The 16,357-nt window shown below is 42.7% G+C and overlaps 1 protein-coding gene across 1 annotated transcript in view; it reads right to left on the bottom strand.

Annotated features, from left to right (window-relative positions):
• The window catches only part of LOC135517289 (melanoma receptor tyrosine-protein kinase-like), a 48,824-nt gene that overhangs the window by 6,498 nt on the left and 25,969 nt on the right, over positions 1–16,357 (bottom strand). Inside the window, exons 7-21 of the mRNA XM_064941451.1 lie at positions 16,163–16,304; positions 13,808–13,924; positions 13,528–13,654; positions 9,345–9,418; positions 9,159–9,249; positions 8,664–8,866; positions 8,106–8,238; positions 7,902–7,989; positions 7,523–7,680; positions 7,313–7,351; positions 3,729–3,873; positions 2,167–2,289; positions 1,819–1,917; positions 1,242–1,427; positions 103–258 (exon numbers count right to left, since the gene is read on the bottom strand). Of these exons, the coding sequence (XP_064797523.1) occupies positions 103–258; positions 1,242–1,427; positions 1,819–1,917; positions 2,167–2,289; positions 3,729–3,873; positions 7,313–7,351; positions 7,523–7,680; positions 7,902–7,989; positions 8,106–8,238; positions 8,664–8,866; positions 9,159–9,249; positions 9,345–9,418; positions 13,528–13,654; positions 13,808–13,924; positions 16,163–16,304 (1,881 nt within the window). The remainder of the gene's footprint in view (positions 1–102; positions 259–1,241; positions 1,428–1,818; positions 1,918–2,166; positions 2,290–3,728; positions 3,874–7,312; positions 7,352–7,522; positions 7,681–7,901; positions 7,990–8,105; positions 8,239–8,663; positions 8,867–9,158; positions 9,250–9,344; positions 9,419–13,527; positions 13,655–13,807; positions 13,925–16,162; positions 16,305–16,357) is intronic.

The following is a 16,357-nucleotide window of genomic DNA, read 5'->3' as shown; positions in this document are numbered from 1 at the left end:
TTCATTCATTGTGAGAGAAATTCCCACATTTTCTATGATTTGCATGACTGTTTGTATAAAAACACTAAATGTGACTATGGCAGTGATGTTAGTTGCTCCAACCTTGCCCCCATCTGCATGGTACTCCTTCTCGTCTGCGGTGAGCAGCTTGGCCAGTCCAAAATCGGTGATCTTGAGGTGGTGAGGCGTCTTCACCAGAACGTTCCTGGCCGCCAGGTCACGGTGCACCAGGTGATGCTCCTCCAGGTAGTTCATACCCTGCAGACAACATCCAAAAGACATATGGACGTCAGACACCAACTCCTTGCGACTCAGAAGCTGTCCTGATATGGACACTGTACATATAAATTGGTAGTGGATGAGATGAGGACCCCCTTACAATGTAAAGCACTTTATAATGAGAAAAAGAGTCTATCACTACAATTTGACATTAGTTTATCCAGAGGTAAGCATTTGTACTAATGTTGACATGAACAAGTTCCCTTTCACCAGGCACTTTAATGTAACCTCCCAATACTCAACCTTCCATAGAGGGCTACTTTGAGTGGGACTTAACCACTTCAGACGACCAATTCCCCCTTCTCTATAAAACATATCATTATTAGTATCTTTATAGCTACAGCCCCTCCCCTGCTTTGATCCATATCTCCATAGAATCAATGAGACAATGTTGCTCTTTGAGACAGCAAGACAAGCCGTGAACAGATAGACCTCTGTGTATTCAATAATTAGCCCTCAGCAGGCTTACTGTACAAATAGACTGAAGAATAACCAGAGGCAAGGTCACAACCAAGGCTGGGAAGAGAGCTCCATTCAGGCCAGGGGTTTTGGGGGTGTGCGGGGGGGGGGGGGACAGGGTTCAAAGGGGTAACAAATAAGTTAAGTGAATACATCAGTCCGTCAAAGATCCATTCCTAATCACACCTGGAATACTGCGAGAGCAGAGTGAGTGTTGAAGAAAGCAAAGCTTGTTCCCGTTTGTTATAATCAATCACGCTACCCGCTGTTCGTCTACATATTGCAGACGTATCTGGTTATACAGTTGTTATAGCAGCTGGCATGGTTCTATTTCGGACTTGTCACGTTAGTCAGATCGAGATTGACTGACAAAGAACTTTGACAGGCTTGCTGGTGATTAGTTGGGAGGGACCGTTTTCCCCAAAGTCCTGTGTGGCATACTTATTTACAAAATAAGACAAAGCACCAATGTAACACAGCAAATTCATTTCCCGTTTGCTCACCTTGGCGATTTGCACACACCAGTTAAGCAGGCACTGGGAGCCGATGTTGTCCTTGTTCTCCTTGACATAGTCCAGCAGACAGCCGTAGGGCATGATCTGGGTGATGAGCTGCACCGTGGATGTCAGGCAGATGCCCAGTAGACGACACACATGGGGGTGCTCCACGCAAGCCATCACATAGGCCTCCTGCAGACAGAAAAGATGGAGGATGTTCCAGGTCATCTTTCAGATCTCACAATGCCTGGAGAAGTGTGTAACATCTCAGAAAACACATGAAAAGGATATGTCAATCTGCTGTAAGGTTGCTGGGTGGCAGGTAGCCTAGCAGTTAAGATTGTTGGGCCAATAACCGAAAGGTTGCCGGTTCGAATCTCCAAGCCGACAATGCTCTGTCAATGTGCCCTTGAGCAAGGCACTTAACCCTAATTGCTCATGTCGCTGTAGATAAGTGTGTCTGCTAAGTGACGTAAATGTGAAAACATGCTGAGAAGCGCAGCCAGACTGCAAGAAAAAAAAGAAGGCCAACCGGGAACGCCTGGGCTGCATTTAGAAACATATATACAAACAGTTTGCTCACGTCTAGAATCTCCTTGTTGGCTTTTGGTGAAGTGGCTTCTCTCAACACCTTAATGGCAACAGGGATCTTCACGTTTTCTCCCTCAGGAATCCACATGCCCTGGGGAGAGAACACGTTTGTGTCACCTTTTACAAACTCATTTTACAAACTAATGGACACACAACTCTATTCCTGGACGAGGAACACATTTTATAAAATCAGTTTGATCACTAATGATTTGTGTAGAGTGTGATCGACTGGATTCAGACCCCGGTGTCCTGCCACGAGAATTTCTCAGGTCTCATGGAAGGTTACTCATTCACGGTCTGAACCATCTCTATTAAAAAAAGCACTGATCACTTTGCTTACCTTAAAGACAGTTCCAAAGGCCCCTGATCCCAACACTTTGATTTTCTTAAACTCAGTCTCCTTCAGAATACGGAGCAGGGCCTGGTTGGGTGCCTCTCCACTTGGGGTCAGGGGTTCAACCAACTATGGGAGCAACAACAAAGCAAAGTGTCTTATCTACCTCCAGTGTGTCATTCATCCCTGTAAAAGTGTTGCTAACATGTTGGCCCCTGTGGTTGAATGTTGTACATGAGCGTGTCATGTCTGTGATTGAGTTGTGTGGCAGTGTTTACACCAGTGGCATCAGTTCAGTTAAACCTAGGGTATGGGAAAGTGGGTAAATTGAAGCTAATTTACTGCGTTTCTACACAATTTAAAAACTCTAAAATGCTATTTGGATTACAGCAAAAACAAAAATGACCCCAGCCATGAATTATCACCTCAATATTAAGTTTAAAGTTCTGTGGAACGGCATATACAAAGTCAACCTCAAATATACTTGCAGTTCAACGTGAAATAAATGCATAATACAGACTGAGTCACAAGGCCGATATCTAATGCCGACATCCATCTGCAGCACAGAGTTAAGTTTTGGGAAGCGATATACCATAAAATTGCACCTTTTATAATAAATGATTGCATGCATCTATAGACTAATGTAAAATAGGCTACTATTCTTAATGTGATGAGTAGATTGCGTAGTCAGCGCGCTCTGACCAAACTGCGCACTTAAAACAAACAGCTCATTTTTAAAAGAAGCTAAATCTCTGAGGACCTGAGCACTAGGACCATGCCTCAGGACTACCTGGCCTGATGACTACTTGCTGTCCCCAGCCCACCTGGCCGTGCTGCTGCTCCAGTTTCAACTGTTCTGCCTATGGCTATGGAATCCTGACCTGTTCACCGGACATGCTACCTGTCCCAGACCTGCTGTTTTCAACTCGAAACAGTTTCTGTACAGCACTTTGAGATCAGATGATGTAAGGTGGGCTTTATAAATACATTTTATTTAAATCGCCATCTCTGGTGTAGTATTTTGAATGATTTTATTTCTGTATAGGCACGAGTACTTATATAGCATATTTTGGGAAATTCTATTTACTTCCCCATCCTATTTAATGCGACGTCTATGCCGACATCAATGTGAAAGTGACTGGTGCATAGAACAGCTGGCTGCAAGGCTTACAAGGCCTCGCTCATATCCCGACAAAACTCAAAGCAATCCGTGCACCGCTGACCGGCAAAGCAAACTGTCTGACAACATCTCTGCTCTCTGAGTGATGCGCTGCATGGTCCTAAAGCCAGCTGTTCAATACACTAAACCGCTGTTGCATTTTAATCAGGATTGGAATTATTTGAGTCTTTTTTGTAGCCTACTTTTACATTTCTGATTTTTTTGTCACTAATTGGTCTTTTGACCAATCAAATGCAGCTCTGAAAAAGAACTGATGTGATTGGTCAAAAAAACTATTAGTGGAAAAAAGATCATAATTGGGCTGCATGTGTGACTGTGAACGCAGCCTATATGCACATGTCTAATGCATGTCCAAGTATACAGTTTGTGTCCTTCCTGTGCCTGTTACCTCTCTCTCCTGCAGCAGACGGCGCAGTGTCCTCTTCCTGACGACGTGGCGTCTACGAAGCAGCACAAAAACACCCAGGGCGAGGACCACAAACACAAGGAGGCCACCCACCACTCTGGCCACCACCACCGACGCAATGTGACCACTGGGAGAGTAGCAACAACACAGGGGTGAGTTTCCTGATAGATTCTTAATACCACTAAGATAATCTAAGATCAAACACTTTGTAACAACTGCTAATGTAAAAAGGGCTTTAAATACATTTGCGTCACGAGATTCTTCCTGGGAAGGAGAGGACCAAAATGCAGCACGGTAGTTGTCCATGGTTTTTTTAATTAGAAAACTGAACATGAACGCATAACCAAAACAACAAAGTGAAAACAGTCCCGTGTGGCACTAACACAGGAAACAACCACCCACAAAACAGGCTACCTAAATATGGTTCCCAATTAGAGACAATGACTAACACCTGCCTCTGATTGAGAACCATATCAGGCCAAACACAGAAACAGACAAACTAGACATCCAACAGAGAATGCCCACTCAGATCACACCCTGACCAAACAAAACATAGAAACATACAAAGCAAACTATGGTCAGGGTGTGACAATTTGATTGATCTTTCATCTATTGCCTTTACCGGACTAAATGGTTATATACTGTAACCTATATATTTTTTTGGGCGGGGGGGGACTCACCCAAGAGAACTTCTCTGCATTTACTTGATCAGTAAATGAGTGCTACTTTCACCATGATACAGTTTCATGTTAGTCCGAGGACACCCCCGGACAGGAAGGATATAACCCCACCCACTTTGCCAAAGCACAGCCCCCACACCACTAGAGGGATATCTTCAACCACCAACTTACCATCCTGAGACAAGGCCGAGTATAGCCCACAAATATCTCCGCCATGGCACAACCCAAGGGGGGTGCGTCACCTGAGTGGGTTGATTCACTGATGTGGTCATCCTGGCTGGGTTGTGCCATGGCGGAGATTTTTGTGGGCTATACTCAGCCTTGTCTCAGGATGGTAAGTTGGTGGTTGAAGATATCCCTCTAGTGGTGTGGGGGCTGTGCTTTGGCAAAGTGGGTGGGGTTATATCCTTCCTGTTTGGCCCTGTCTGGGGGTGTCCTCGGATGGGGCCACAGTGTCTCCTGACCCCTCCTGTCTCAGCCTCCAGTATTTATGCTGCAGTAGTTTGTGTCGGGGGGCTAGGGTCAGTTTGTTATATCTGGAGTACTTCTCCTGTCCTATTCGGTGTCCTGTGTGAATCTAAGTGTGCGTTCTCTAATTCTCTCTTTCTCTCTCTCGGAGGACCTGAGCCCTAGGACCATGCCTCAGGACTACCTGACATGACTCCTTGCTGTCCCCAGTCCACCTGGCTGTGCTGCTGCTCCAGTTTCAACTGTTTTGCCTTATTATTATTGGACCATGCTGGTCATTTATGAACATTTGAACATCTTGGCCATGTTCTGTTATAATCTCCACCCGGCACAGCCAGAAGAGGACTGGCCACCCCACATAGCCTGGTTCCTCTCGAGGTTTCTTCCTAGGTTTTGGCCTTTCTAGGGACTTTTTCCTAGCCACCGTGCATCTACACCTGCATTACTCGCTGTTTGGGGTTTTAGGCTGGGTTTCTGTACAGCACTTTGAGATATCAGCTGATGTACGAAGGGCTATATAAATACATTTGATTTGATTTTGATTTGATGCCAGATCCATTTGTGCGGTCTTGCTAAGAATGCCCCTCTCCCCACAAGTATGATTACTAACTCTGAAGGTTTAGAGCTTGAGGTATTCACCTCATACAAGTACTTGGGAGTGGCTAGAAGGTACACTGTCTTTCTCTCAGCACATATCAAAGCTGCAGGCTCAAGATAAATCTAGACTTGGTTCCCTCGTTCGTAATCGCTCCTCTTTCACCCCAGCTGTCGAACTAACCCTGATTCAGATGACCATGCTAGATTACGGAGACATAATTTATAGACCGGCAGGTAAAGGTGCTCTGGAGCGGTTAGATGTTCTTTACCATTCAGCCATCAGATTTGCCACCAGTACTCCTTATAGGACACATCACTGCACTCTATACTCCTCTGTAAAATGGTCATCTCTGTATACCCATAAAACCCTTTTAGGCCTCTCCCCCCTCCCCCCTCCCTGAGATACAGCTGAAGTCATAAATTTACATACACTTAGGCTGGAGTCATTAAAACGCATTTTTCAACCACTCCGCAAATTTCTTGTTAACAAACTATAATTTTGGCAAGTCGGTTAGGACATTTACTTTGTGCATGACAAGTAATTTTTCCAACAATTGTTTCACAGACAGATTATTTCACTTATAATTCACTGTATCACAATTCTAGTGGGTCAGAAGTTTACATACACAGAGTAAACTGTGCCTTTAAACAGCTTGGAAAATTCCAGAAAACGATGTCATGGCTTTAGAAGCTTCTGATAGGCTAATTGACATAATTTGAGTCAATTGGAGGTGTACCTGTGGATGTATTTCAAGGCCTACCTTCAAACACGCATACTTCCAAAGTTGTGGCAAAATGGCTTAAGGACAACAAAGTCAAGGTATTGGAGTCACAAAGCCCTGAACTCAATCCTATAAAAAATTGTGGGCAGATCTGCTAAAGCGTGTGCGAGCAAGGAGGTCTACAAACCGGAGCCAGTTACACCAGCTCTGTCAGGAGGAATGGGCCAAAATTCACCCAATTTATTGTGGGAAGCTTGTGGAAGGCTACCCAAAACATTTGACCCAAGTGAAACAATTTAAAGCAATGCTACCAAATACTAATTGAGTGCATGTAAACTTCTGACCCACTGGGAATGTGATGAAAGAAATAAAAGCTGAAATAAATCACTCCTATTATTCTGACATTTCACATTCTTAAAATACAGTGGGTGTTCCTAACTGACCTAAGAGGGAATTTTTAATAGGATTAAATGTCAGGAATTGTGAAACTGAGTTTAAATGTATTTGGCTAAGGTGTATGTAAACTTCCGACTTCAACTATATCTACTGCAGCCCTCATCCTCCACATATAACACCTGGTCTGCCAGTCACATTATGTTAAAGGGTCCCCAAAGCACACACATCCCTGGGTCGCTCATCTTTTCAGTTCGCTGCAGCTAGTGACTGGAACGAGCTGCAACAAACACTCAAACTGGACAGTTTTATCTCAATCTCTTCACTTCATAGACTCATGGACACACTTACTGACATTTGTGGCTGCTTTGCGCGATGTATTGTCTCTACAGTACCTTCTTGCCCTTTGTGCTGTTGTTTGTGCCCATTACTGTTTGTACCATGTTTTGTGCTGCTACCATGCTGTGTTGTTGCCTTGCTATGTAGGTCTTAGGTCTTTATGTAGTGTTGTCTCTTGTCATGGTGTGTGTGTGTGTCATATATCCCAGCCCCTGTCTCTGCAGGAGGGCTTTTGCCTTTTGGTAGGCCATCATTGTAAATAAGAATTTGTTCTTAACTGACTTGTCTAGTTAAAGAAATAACTACTGTAGTCTTTGTCATGTTAAACAGAACAAACAGATCTGGAACCAAGATGATCCTCACTCACCCTCTGGTGCTGCAGCCACTCAGTCCAGGTCCAGAGCATCTGCAGACAGGAAGGAGGGGATACTATGGTCAGGAGACTACTTCACACAGTCTTGACCATGGTCAAATGTTCATGGTCTATCAACAGACATTCATTCAAAATAGGCTGACATTGGCTTTACAACAAATAGTTAGAAATAGATGGGTAATAGATGGGTAGTCTATGCCTTACCCCTGGGTGCAGTTCTCATGGCACAGCTGACATTCTCGCTTCTTGTCTGTGTATTTCCAGATGTGCCTATCCCCGTCCCCGAGAACGCCGTGTGGGCACTGATATACACAGTGGGGACCATCTTTGACGTGAGCGCACGCCAAACATTTGTCAGGGCCCTTCAGAGGGCAAGAGAGGAGGTTCAGAGGTTTCCAGAATTGTTGATCTTCACTGAAATAATCACTTGTCTTGAGTAAAACCACTGGCTATGCCACATTTCCCAAGCCACACAGAATTAGTCTAATTCTCTGAATTTGTTATGTAACTCAATATCACGTGAGAATGTCAAGATAATTTTAGATGAGACAATTGAGATGGATTTGAAGTGAAAGTAGCGTACTGGTCCAAAGCAGCTTTGTGGTCCATTCACCATACACTCTGGGTCACATTCTAGACACCTGTTATTCAGTACATACTCTCGTGGCACCCTGAAGAGGCGAGGGGAAAACTGTTAAAACATTAACACAGCACAAGCCTACAGTAGATATATTTGACATATGAGAAGTATCAATAGTTCGCCTCTGGTGTCATTGGGCTAGCTCACCCCTCCTGTAGGTGACAGGCCCGCACACAGCGCCCCCTTCGGGTGTAATACAGGCATGTAAAACACATGGTGGGGCCGGGCCCCCAGCAACCATCGTCGGTGCACATCTCATCACAGGTACTGTTTAGCTTGGCTGTAGGGAAGAGAGAGGAAGACTATAGGCCCCATCCAGAAACAGCCACCCCCCCCCCCCCCATAGACCCTAGGGGAGGACAGGAGGACAGGCTTGTGGTAATGGCTGGAGCTGAATGGCATCAAATTCCATTCGCTCTGTTCCAGCCATTATTATGAGCCGTCCTCCCCTCAGCAGCCTACTTTGTAAGATAGGTGGACGCAATAGTGCTAAAAAAATAGATCGAACCCAGAGGGTGGAGGTGGAGTCACTGTCTCATCGCTTGGATCCAATCATGGCAATGTTAACTTAGTTACCTAACTACAAGTACCAGTGACCAATGGGAATAGGGCTGTTTTTGACTATCACAGGCACTAACTGGGATGAATTAGCATTTGGCCATTGTAACCATTTCTCAAAAAGCAGTGTTCCTTGTCCTTGCTTACCACAGGTGCTGATGTTGACGTTGTTGCCCACTGTTGAGGACTGTTTGCCCAATCTAAACAGGCTCTTCCAATGGTCTCCATTGGTGTAGCAGAGCTGGGGGTTGTTCTTCACCACAACATTGCCATCGCTGATCTCTCGTAGGGAGCGGAGGCCTAGATACTTCAGATGGGCCAAGTTGAGGGCAGCGAAACTCACCTGACCACTAGGGGAAAAGAAAAGGTCATGCTAGTTTACTAGGTTAGCTTACTGCTACTCTAGCTAGCCCAAACATATCAATAAACAATGAAATATACAGCAGGGAACCTCTCAAGCCAGCGCACGTTTTATCTTCTAGGCTACTGAGTTTTGCCTATCAATCATGAACCGAAACTCCATTTGAAATAATTTTCAAAAACCTAGTTTCATAGGTATGACAAATAGCAGAGGTATCATACAGCACCTTCTGAAGCAGACATATCGAAAATCACCGCAGTGTAGGACAGAGATACACTTACAACTGTTTGGTCCTTCCTCTGATAATCTCTAGGTTTTCAAATGGACTGAGAGAGTTGAGGTGCTCGGGCCAAGCTTGTATCAGCAAAAACCCTTTAGGAAAATAACAAATATAATCAAGCATCGTCTTTGCTTTTGTTAACCTTGGATGAAATACAAAACAATTAAACATTAAATAGCTGTTCTACCTGAAATTTCCTTCACAGTCTTGAAATATTCCAGTTTGGCGGGGTCCATTTTTGGTGTTGATGTGTACCTATCACTGAGAGAAGCAATTAAAGGCACATACTCCCGTTAAAAAAGTGTGGGGTCACTTAAAAATGTCCTTGTTTTTTAAAGAAAAGCTTTTTTTGTCCATTTAAAATAACATCAAATTGATCAGAAATACAGTATAGACATTGTTAATGTTGTAAATGACTATTGTAGCTGGAAACGGCTTTTTATTTTATGGAATATCTGCATAGGCGTACAGAGGCCCATTATCAGCAACCATCACTCCTGTGTTCCAATGGCACGGTGTGTTAGCTAATCCAAGTTTATTTTAAAAGGCTAATTGATCATTAGAAAACCTGTTTGCAATTGTTAGCACAGCTGAAAACTGTTGTGCTGATAGGGAGCAATAAAACTGGCCTTTAGACTGGTTGAGTATCTGGAGCATCAGCATTTGTGGGTTTGATTACAGGCTCAAAATGACCAGAAACAAAACAAAACTTGTCAGTCTATTCTTGTTCTGAGAAATTAAGTCTATTTCATGCGAGAAATTACCAAGAAACTGAAGATCTCGTACAACGCTGTGTACTACTCTCTTCACAGAACATCGCAAACTGTCTCTAACCAGAATAGAAAGAGTGGGAGGCCCCGGTGCACAACTGAGAAAGAGGACAAGTACATTAGTGTCTAGTTTGAGAACCAGACACCTCAAGTCCTCAACTGGCAGCTTCATTAAGTAGTACCCGCAAAACACCAGTCAATGTCAACAGTGAAGAGGCGACTCCGGGGTGCTGGCCGTCTAGGCAGAGTTGCAAAGAAAAAGCAATATCTCAGATTGGACAATAAAAGGAAAAGATTAAGATGGGCAAAAGAACAGACACTGGACAAAGGAACTCTGCCTAACTTAGATTAGCTAACACATAGTGCCATTGGAACACAGGAGTGATGGTTGCTGATAATGGGATTCTGTACGCCTATGTAGATATTCAATTTGTTTTAATTTTTCCAGCCGCAATAGTAATTTTACAACATTAACAATGTCTACAACTGTATTTCTGATCAATTTGTTATTTTAATGGACCAAAAAATGCTTTTCTTTAAAAAACAAGGACAATTAAGTGACCCCAAACTTTCGAACATTAGTGAATATTATACACACGTATATACAGTGTATTCGGACCCCCTTGACCTTTTCCACATTTTATGTTACAGCCTTATTCTAAAATAGTTATAATAATAATCTCGACCTACACAAAATACCCTATAATGACGAAGCAAAAAACAGGTTTTGATTTTTTGCAAATGTAGAAAAGAAATCTGGAAATATTGCGTTTACATAAGTATTCCTACCCTTTTTTTCAGTACTTTGTTGAAGCAGGTTATGCAGCGATTACAGCCTCAAGTCTTTTTGGTTATGACATTATAATCTTGGCACACCTGTATTTGGGGAGTTTCTCCCATTCTTCGCTGCAGATCCTCTTAAAAACCTCTTAGGGATAACATCCGGTGAAGCTGGAGTGCGCCAAATTCAAATGACAAAATTGTAATATTAAACATTCATGAACATACAAGTGTCTTATATCATTTAAAAGCTTAACTTCTTGTTAATCCAACCGGGTTGTCAGATTTCAAAAAGGCTTTACAGCGAAAGCATACCATGCGATTATCTGAGGACAGCGCCCCACATCAAAATACTTTTTCAACCAGCACCGGCTTCACAAAAATCCCAAATAGTAATAAAATAAATCACTTACCTTTGAAGATCTTCTTCTCTTTGCAATCCCAAGGGTCCCAGCTACACAATGAATGCTCCTTTTGTTCGATAAAGTCCTTCAACATGCATACAAAGGAATCCAAAAAGATACCGGTAAACTTCATCCAAAACAAGTCAAACAATGTTTGTAATCAATCCTCAGGCACCCTAATATGTAAATAAACGATAATATTTCAGACGGAAAGAACGGTGTTCAATAGAAAAAGGAAAATAACGAAGAGCGCGCGCTTATTCATGCGCGCCAAAAGTCTCCCTGTCCTGATGAGAACACCTTGGATAAACTTCAACCACTTGTTAATTTTTCAAGAAACAAGCCTGAAACCCTTTCTAAAGACTGACACCTTTTCTTTGTATATCCCATAGGCTAGTACTGAAAAGGCCTGTGACCTCAGTTTTTCGCCTGCCATATCAGTTCTGTTATACTCACAGACATTATTTTAACAGTTTTAGAAACTTTAGAGTGTTTTCTATCTAATGCATATGCATATCCTAGCTTCTGGGCCTGAGTAACAGGCAGTTTACTTTGGGCACGCCAGTCATCCGGAAATTCAGGATGCTGTCCCTAGCCTGAAGAGCTCTGTCAGGTTGGATGGGGAGCATCGCTGCACAGCTATTTTCAGGTCTCTCCAGAGATGTTCGGGCTCTGGCTGGGCCACAGGTGGACTCCAATAAAGTTGTAGAAACATCTCAAGGATGATCAATGGAAATAAAGGGTCTGAATACTTATGTAAATAAGGTATTTCTGGAAAAAGGGGTCTGTATACTTTACAAATGCACTGTACATACCGTACAGTCAAAACTTTGGAAACACCTACTCATTCAAGGGTTTATCTATATTTTTACTATTTTCAACGTTGTAGAATAATAGTGAAGACATCAAAACTATGAAATAACACACATGGAATCATGTAGTAACCAAAAAAAAATGGTTTTAAGTAGTCACCCTTTGCCTTGACAGCTTTGCCCACTCTTGGCATTCTCTCAACCAGCTTCACGTGGAATGCTTTTCCTACAGTCTGGAAGGAGTTCCACATATGCTGAGCACTTGTGTGCTGATTTTCCTTCACTCTGCAGTCCAACTCATCCCAAACCATCTCAATTGGGTTGAGGTCGGGTGATTGTGGAGGCCAGGTCATCTGATGCAGCACTCCATCACTCTCCTTCTTGGTCAAATAGCCCCTACACAGATGGGCTTAGTTCCACTAAGTGCAAACAAGATGGGATGGCGTATCGCTGCAGAATGCTGTGGTAGCCATGCTGGTTAAGTGTGCCTTGAATTCTAAATAAATCACGGACAGTGTCACCAGCAGAGCACCCGCACACCACCACCTCCATGCTTCACGGTGGGAACCACACACGCAGAGATCATCCATTCACATACTCTGCATCTCACAAAGACACGGTGGTTGGAACCAAAAATCTCTAATTTGGACTCATCAGACCAAAGGACAGATTTCCACCGGTCTAATGTCCATTACTTGTGTTTCTTGGTCCAAGCAAGTCTCTTCTACTTATTGGTGTCCTTTAGTAGTGGTTTCTTTGCAGCAATTTGACCAATGAGGCCTGATTCACACAGTCTCCTCTGAACAGTTGATGTTGAGATGTGACTGTTACTTAAACATTTATTTGGGCTGCAATTTCTGAGTCTGGTAACTCTATTGAACTCATCCTCTGCAGCAGAGGTAACTCGGGGTCTCCCGTTCCTGTGGCGGTCCTTATGAGAGCCAGTTTCAACATAGCGCTTGATGGTTTTTGTGGCTGCACTTCTTGGAATGTTCTGGATTGTCTGATCTTCATGTCTTAAAGTAATGATGGACTGTCCTTTCTCTTTGCTTATTTGAACTGTTCTTGACATAATATGGACTTGGTCTTTTATCAAACAGGGCTATCCTCTGTATACCACCCTTATCTTGTCACAAGACATCTAATTGGCTCAAACGCATTAAGGAAATAAATTCCACAAATTAATTTAAGAAGGCACACTTGTTAATTTAAAAGCATTCCAAGTGACTACCTCATGAAGTTGGTTGAGAGAATGCCAAGAGTGTGCAAAGCTGTCATCAAGGCAAGGCGTGGCTACTTTGAAGAATCTAAAATATATTTTGATTTGTTTAACACATCATTCCATATGTTATTTCCTAGCTTTGATGTCTTCACTATTATTCTACAATGTCGAAAATAGTAAAAATAAAGAAAAACCCTGGAATGAGGTGGTGTGTCAACTGTTGACTGGTACTGTATGTTAGAGGGAGTAGTTCAAAACAGTCATTTAAGTTTATTCAAAATAATTTGAATGAACTCAGAGCAAATTGCATTGTATTTCACTGTTACGGTGTACATATTAGGACAACCCATGGACACCATACAATGTGATTGTTAATCCTTACCCATCCAAAGATGTCTGCATAATTGAAACAGCTCCATTGATTTTGGTGCAGTTTTTGAAAGAATCAATGTTAGACGCGTTGATTGACAACACTTTAGTAAGCAGTCCCATTCCAAGTCCATCGCAAACTAGATAAGAATAACACAAAAACATTCAAACCATTGACGATCCAATGCAGCATTATGAGGTTAAGAAATGACACAGCTAGCAAATTTTAAAATAAACTATATTTATGTTGACTAGCCTACCACAGACAAAGAGTTACATTTGCAATATTTTACCTTTCGGACAGATTCCGTCACACTTCTTGCACCTCCTGACACCATTCTCCTCCACCTCGTGTGTGTTGCCGCTGCACGTTCTGACACACGCCCCGTGGTCCGTCACCACATAATTATCTATAATAAACAACCAATCACAGGTCAGGGGTCACCTACACCAATCCAGACAATTATAGGCAAAAGTCTCTTCACCATGTAAGTATAGTGGCGGGGGCGTATTCACTGAGGTGAAACATTCTGAAAGAAACAATAGATAAGGTTAAAGTCGGAAGTTTACATACACCTTAGCCAAATACATTTAAACTCAGTTCTTCACAATTCCTGACATTTAATCCTAGTAAAAATTCCCTGTCCCTGTCAGTTAGGATCACCACTTTATTTTAAGAATGTAAAATGTCAGAATAATAGTGGAGTGATTTATTTCAGCTTTTATTTCTTTCATCCCATTCCCAGTGGGTCAAACGTTTACATACACTCAATTAGTATTTGGTAGCATTGCTTTAAATTGTTCAACTTGGGTCAAACTTTTTGGGGAGCCTTCCACATGCTTCCAACAATAAGTTTGGTGAATTTTGGCCCATTACTCCTGACAGAGCTGGTGTAACTGAGTCAGGTTTGTAGGCCTCCTTGCTCGCACACACCTTTTCAGTTCTGCCCACAAATGTTCTATAGGATTGAGGTCAGGGCTTTCTGATGGCCACTCCAATACCTTGACTTTGTTGTCCTTAAGCCATTTTGCCACAACTTTAGAAGTATGCTTGGGGTCATTGTCCATTTGGAAAACCCATTTGCGACCAAGCTTTAACTTCCTGACTGATGTCTTGAGATGTTGCTTCAATATATCCACATAGTTTTTCTTTCCTCATGATGCCATCTATTTTGTGAAGTGCAGCAGTCCCTCCTGCAGCAAAGCATCCCCACAACATGATGCTGCCACCCCTGTGCTTCACGGTTGGGATAGTTTTCTCTTGCTTGCAAGCCTCCCCCTTTTTACTCCAAACATAATGATGGTCATTATGGCCAAACAGTTCTATTTTTGTTTCATTAGACCAGAGGACATTTCTCCAAAAAGTACAATCTTTGTCCCCATGTTGCAAACCGTAGTCTGGCTTTTTTTATGGCGGTTTAGAAGCAGTGGCTTCTTCCTTGCTGAATGGCCTTTCAAGTTATGTTGATTATAGGACTCGTTTTACTGTGGACACTTTTGTACCTGTTTCCTCCAGCATCTTCACAAGGTCCTTTGCTGTTGTTCTGGGATTGATTTGCACTTTTCGTACCAAAGTACGTTCATCTCTCCGAGGCAGAATACGTCTCCTTCCTGAGCTGTATGAAGGCTGCGTGGTCCCATGGTGTTTATACTTGCATATTATTGTTTGTACAGATGAACGTGGTACCTTCAGCATTTGGAAATTGCTCCCAAGGATGAACCTGTCAAGAGTCAGTGTGTAACGGGTCGGACGAAGTCAGGCACAGGACACAGAACTGAGTAAAAGCTTTACTCGACAGTAAATCAACAATATATTCCATGCTGGGAAACACACCAGCTCACAGAACTACTGACCACTCAACAACGAACAAACACGCACAAAAACCATGGGGAAAACAGAGGGTTAAATAATGAACATGTAATTGGAGAATTGAAACCAGGTGTGTAAAACAAAGACAAAACAAAAGGAAAATGAAAAGTGGATCGGCCATGGCTAGAAGGCCGGTGACGTCAAACGCTGTCCGAGCAAGGAGAGGGACCGACTTCGGCGGAAGTCGTGACAGAACCAGACTTGTGGAGGTCTACAATTCTTTTTTTCTGAGGTCTTGGCTGATTTCTTTAGATTTTTCCATGATGTCAAGCAAAGAGACACTGAGTGTGAAGGTAGGCCTTGAAATACATCCACAGTTACACCTCCAATAGGCTAATTGACATAATGTGAGTCAATCAGAAGCTTCTAAAGCCATGACATCATTTTCTGGAATTTTCCAAGCTGTTTAAAGGCACAGTAAACTTAGTGTATGTAAATTTCTAACCCACTGGAATTGTGATACAGTGAATTATAAGTGTCTGTAAAAAATTGTTGGAAAAATTACTTGTGTCATGCACAAAGTAGATATCCTAACTGACTTGCCAAAATTATAGTTTGCTAACAAGAAATTTGTGGAGTGGTTGAAAAACGAGTTTTAATGACTCCAACCTAAGTGTATGTAAAATTCTGACTTCAACTGTATGAAAGTAACAGAGCACAATTCCCAATTCTACCAGACAGACATGTATGGTGTAGAACAGATGTTTGTCTGGCCATTCAGTAAAGTTATGAGCATACCCCATCTTTATTAACCCTTTGATAATGTAGATGACCTTACGTGGGCAGTCCTTCACACAAGTGGCCCCAAACGTGTACTTGGCATTAGGGTTGGAAGCCAGCTGGTGGGTGTTGGGATTGTAGAGCATGGTAGGGGGGCAGGCATCCTTACATGTGCCATCATCCTGGAAGTCTCTACAAGCCTTTGAATACAAGAATGAAAGACTACGATCACAATGAGTGTGCAATATCGCCA

This window comes from Oncorhynchus masou, chromosome 28, assembly GCF_036934945.1.
Source record: "Oncorhynchus masou masou isolate Uvic2021 chromosome 28, UVic_Omas_1.1, whole genome shotgun sequence".
Taxonomy (NCBI): domain Eukaryota; kingdom Metazoa; phylum Chordata; class Actinopteri; order Salmoniformes; family Salmonidae; genus Oncorhynchus; species Oncorhynchus masou.
The sequence above is the reverse complement of the archived record's forward strand: the minus strand, read 5'-3'. Positions and strand labels throughout refer to the sequence as shown.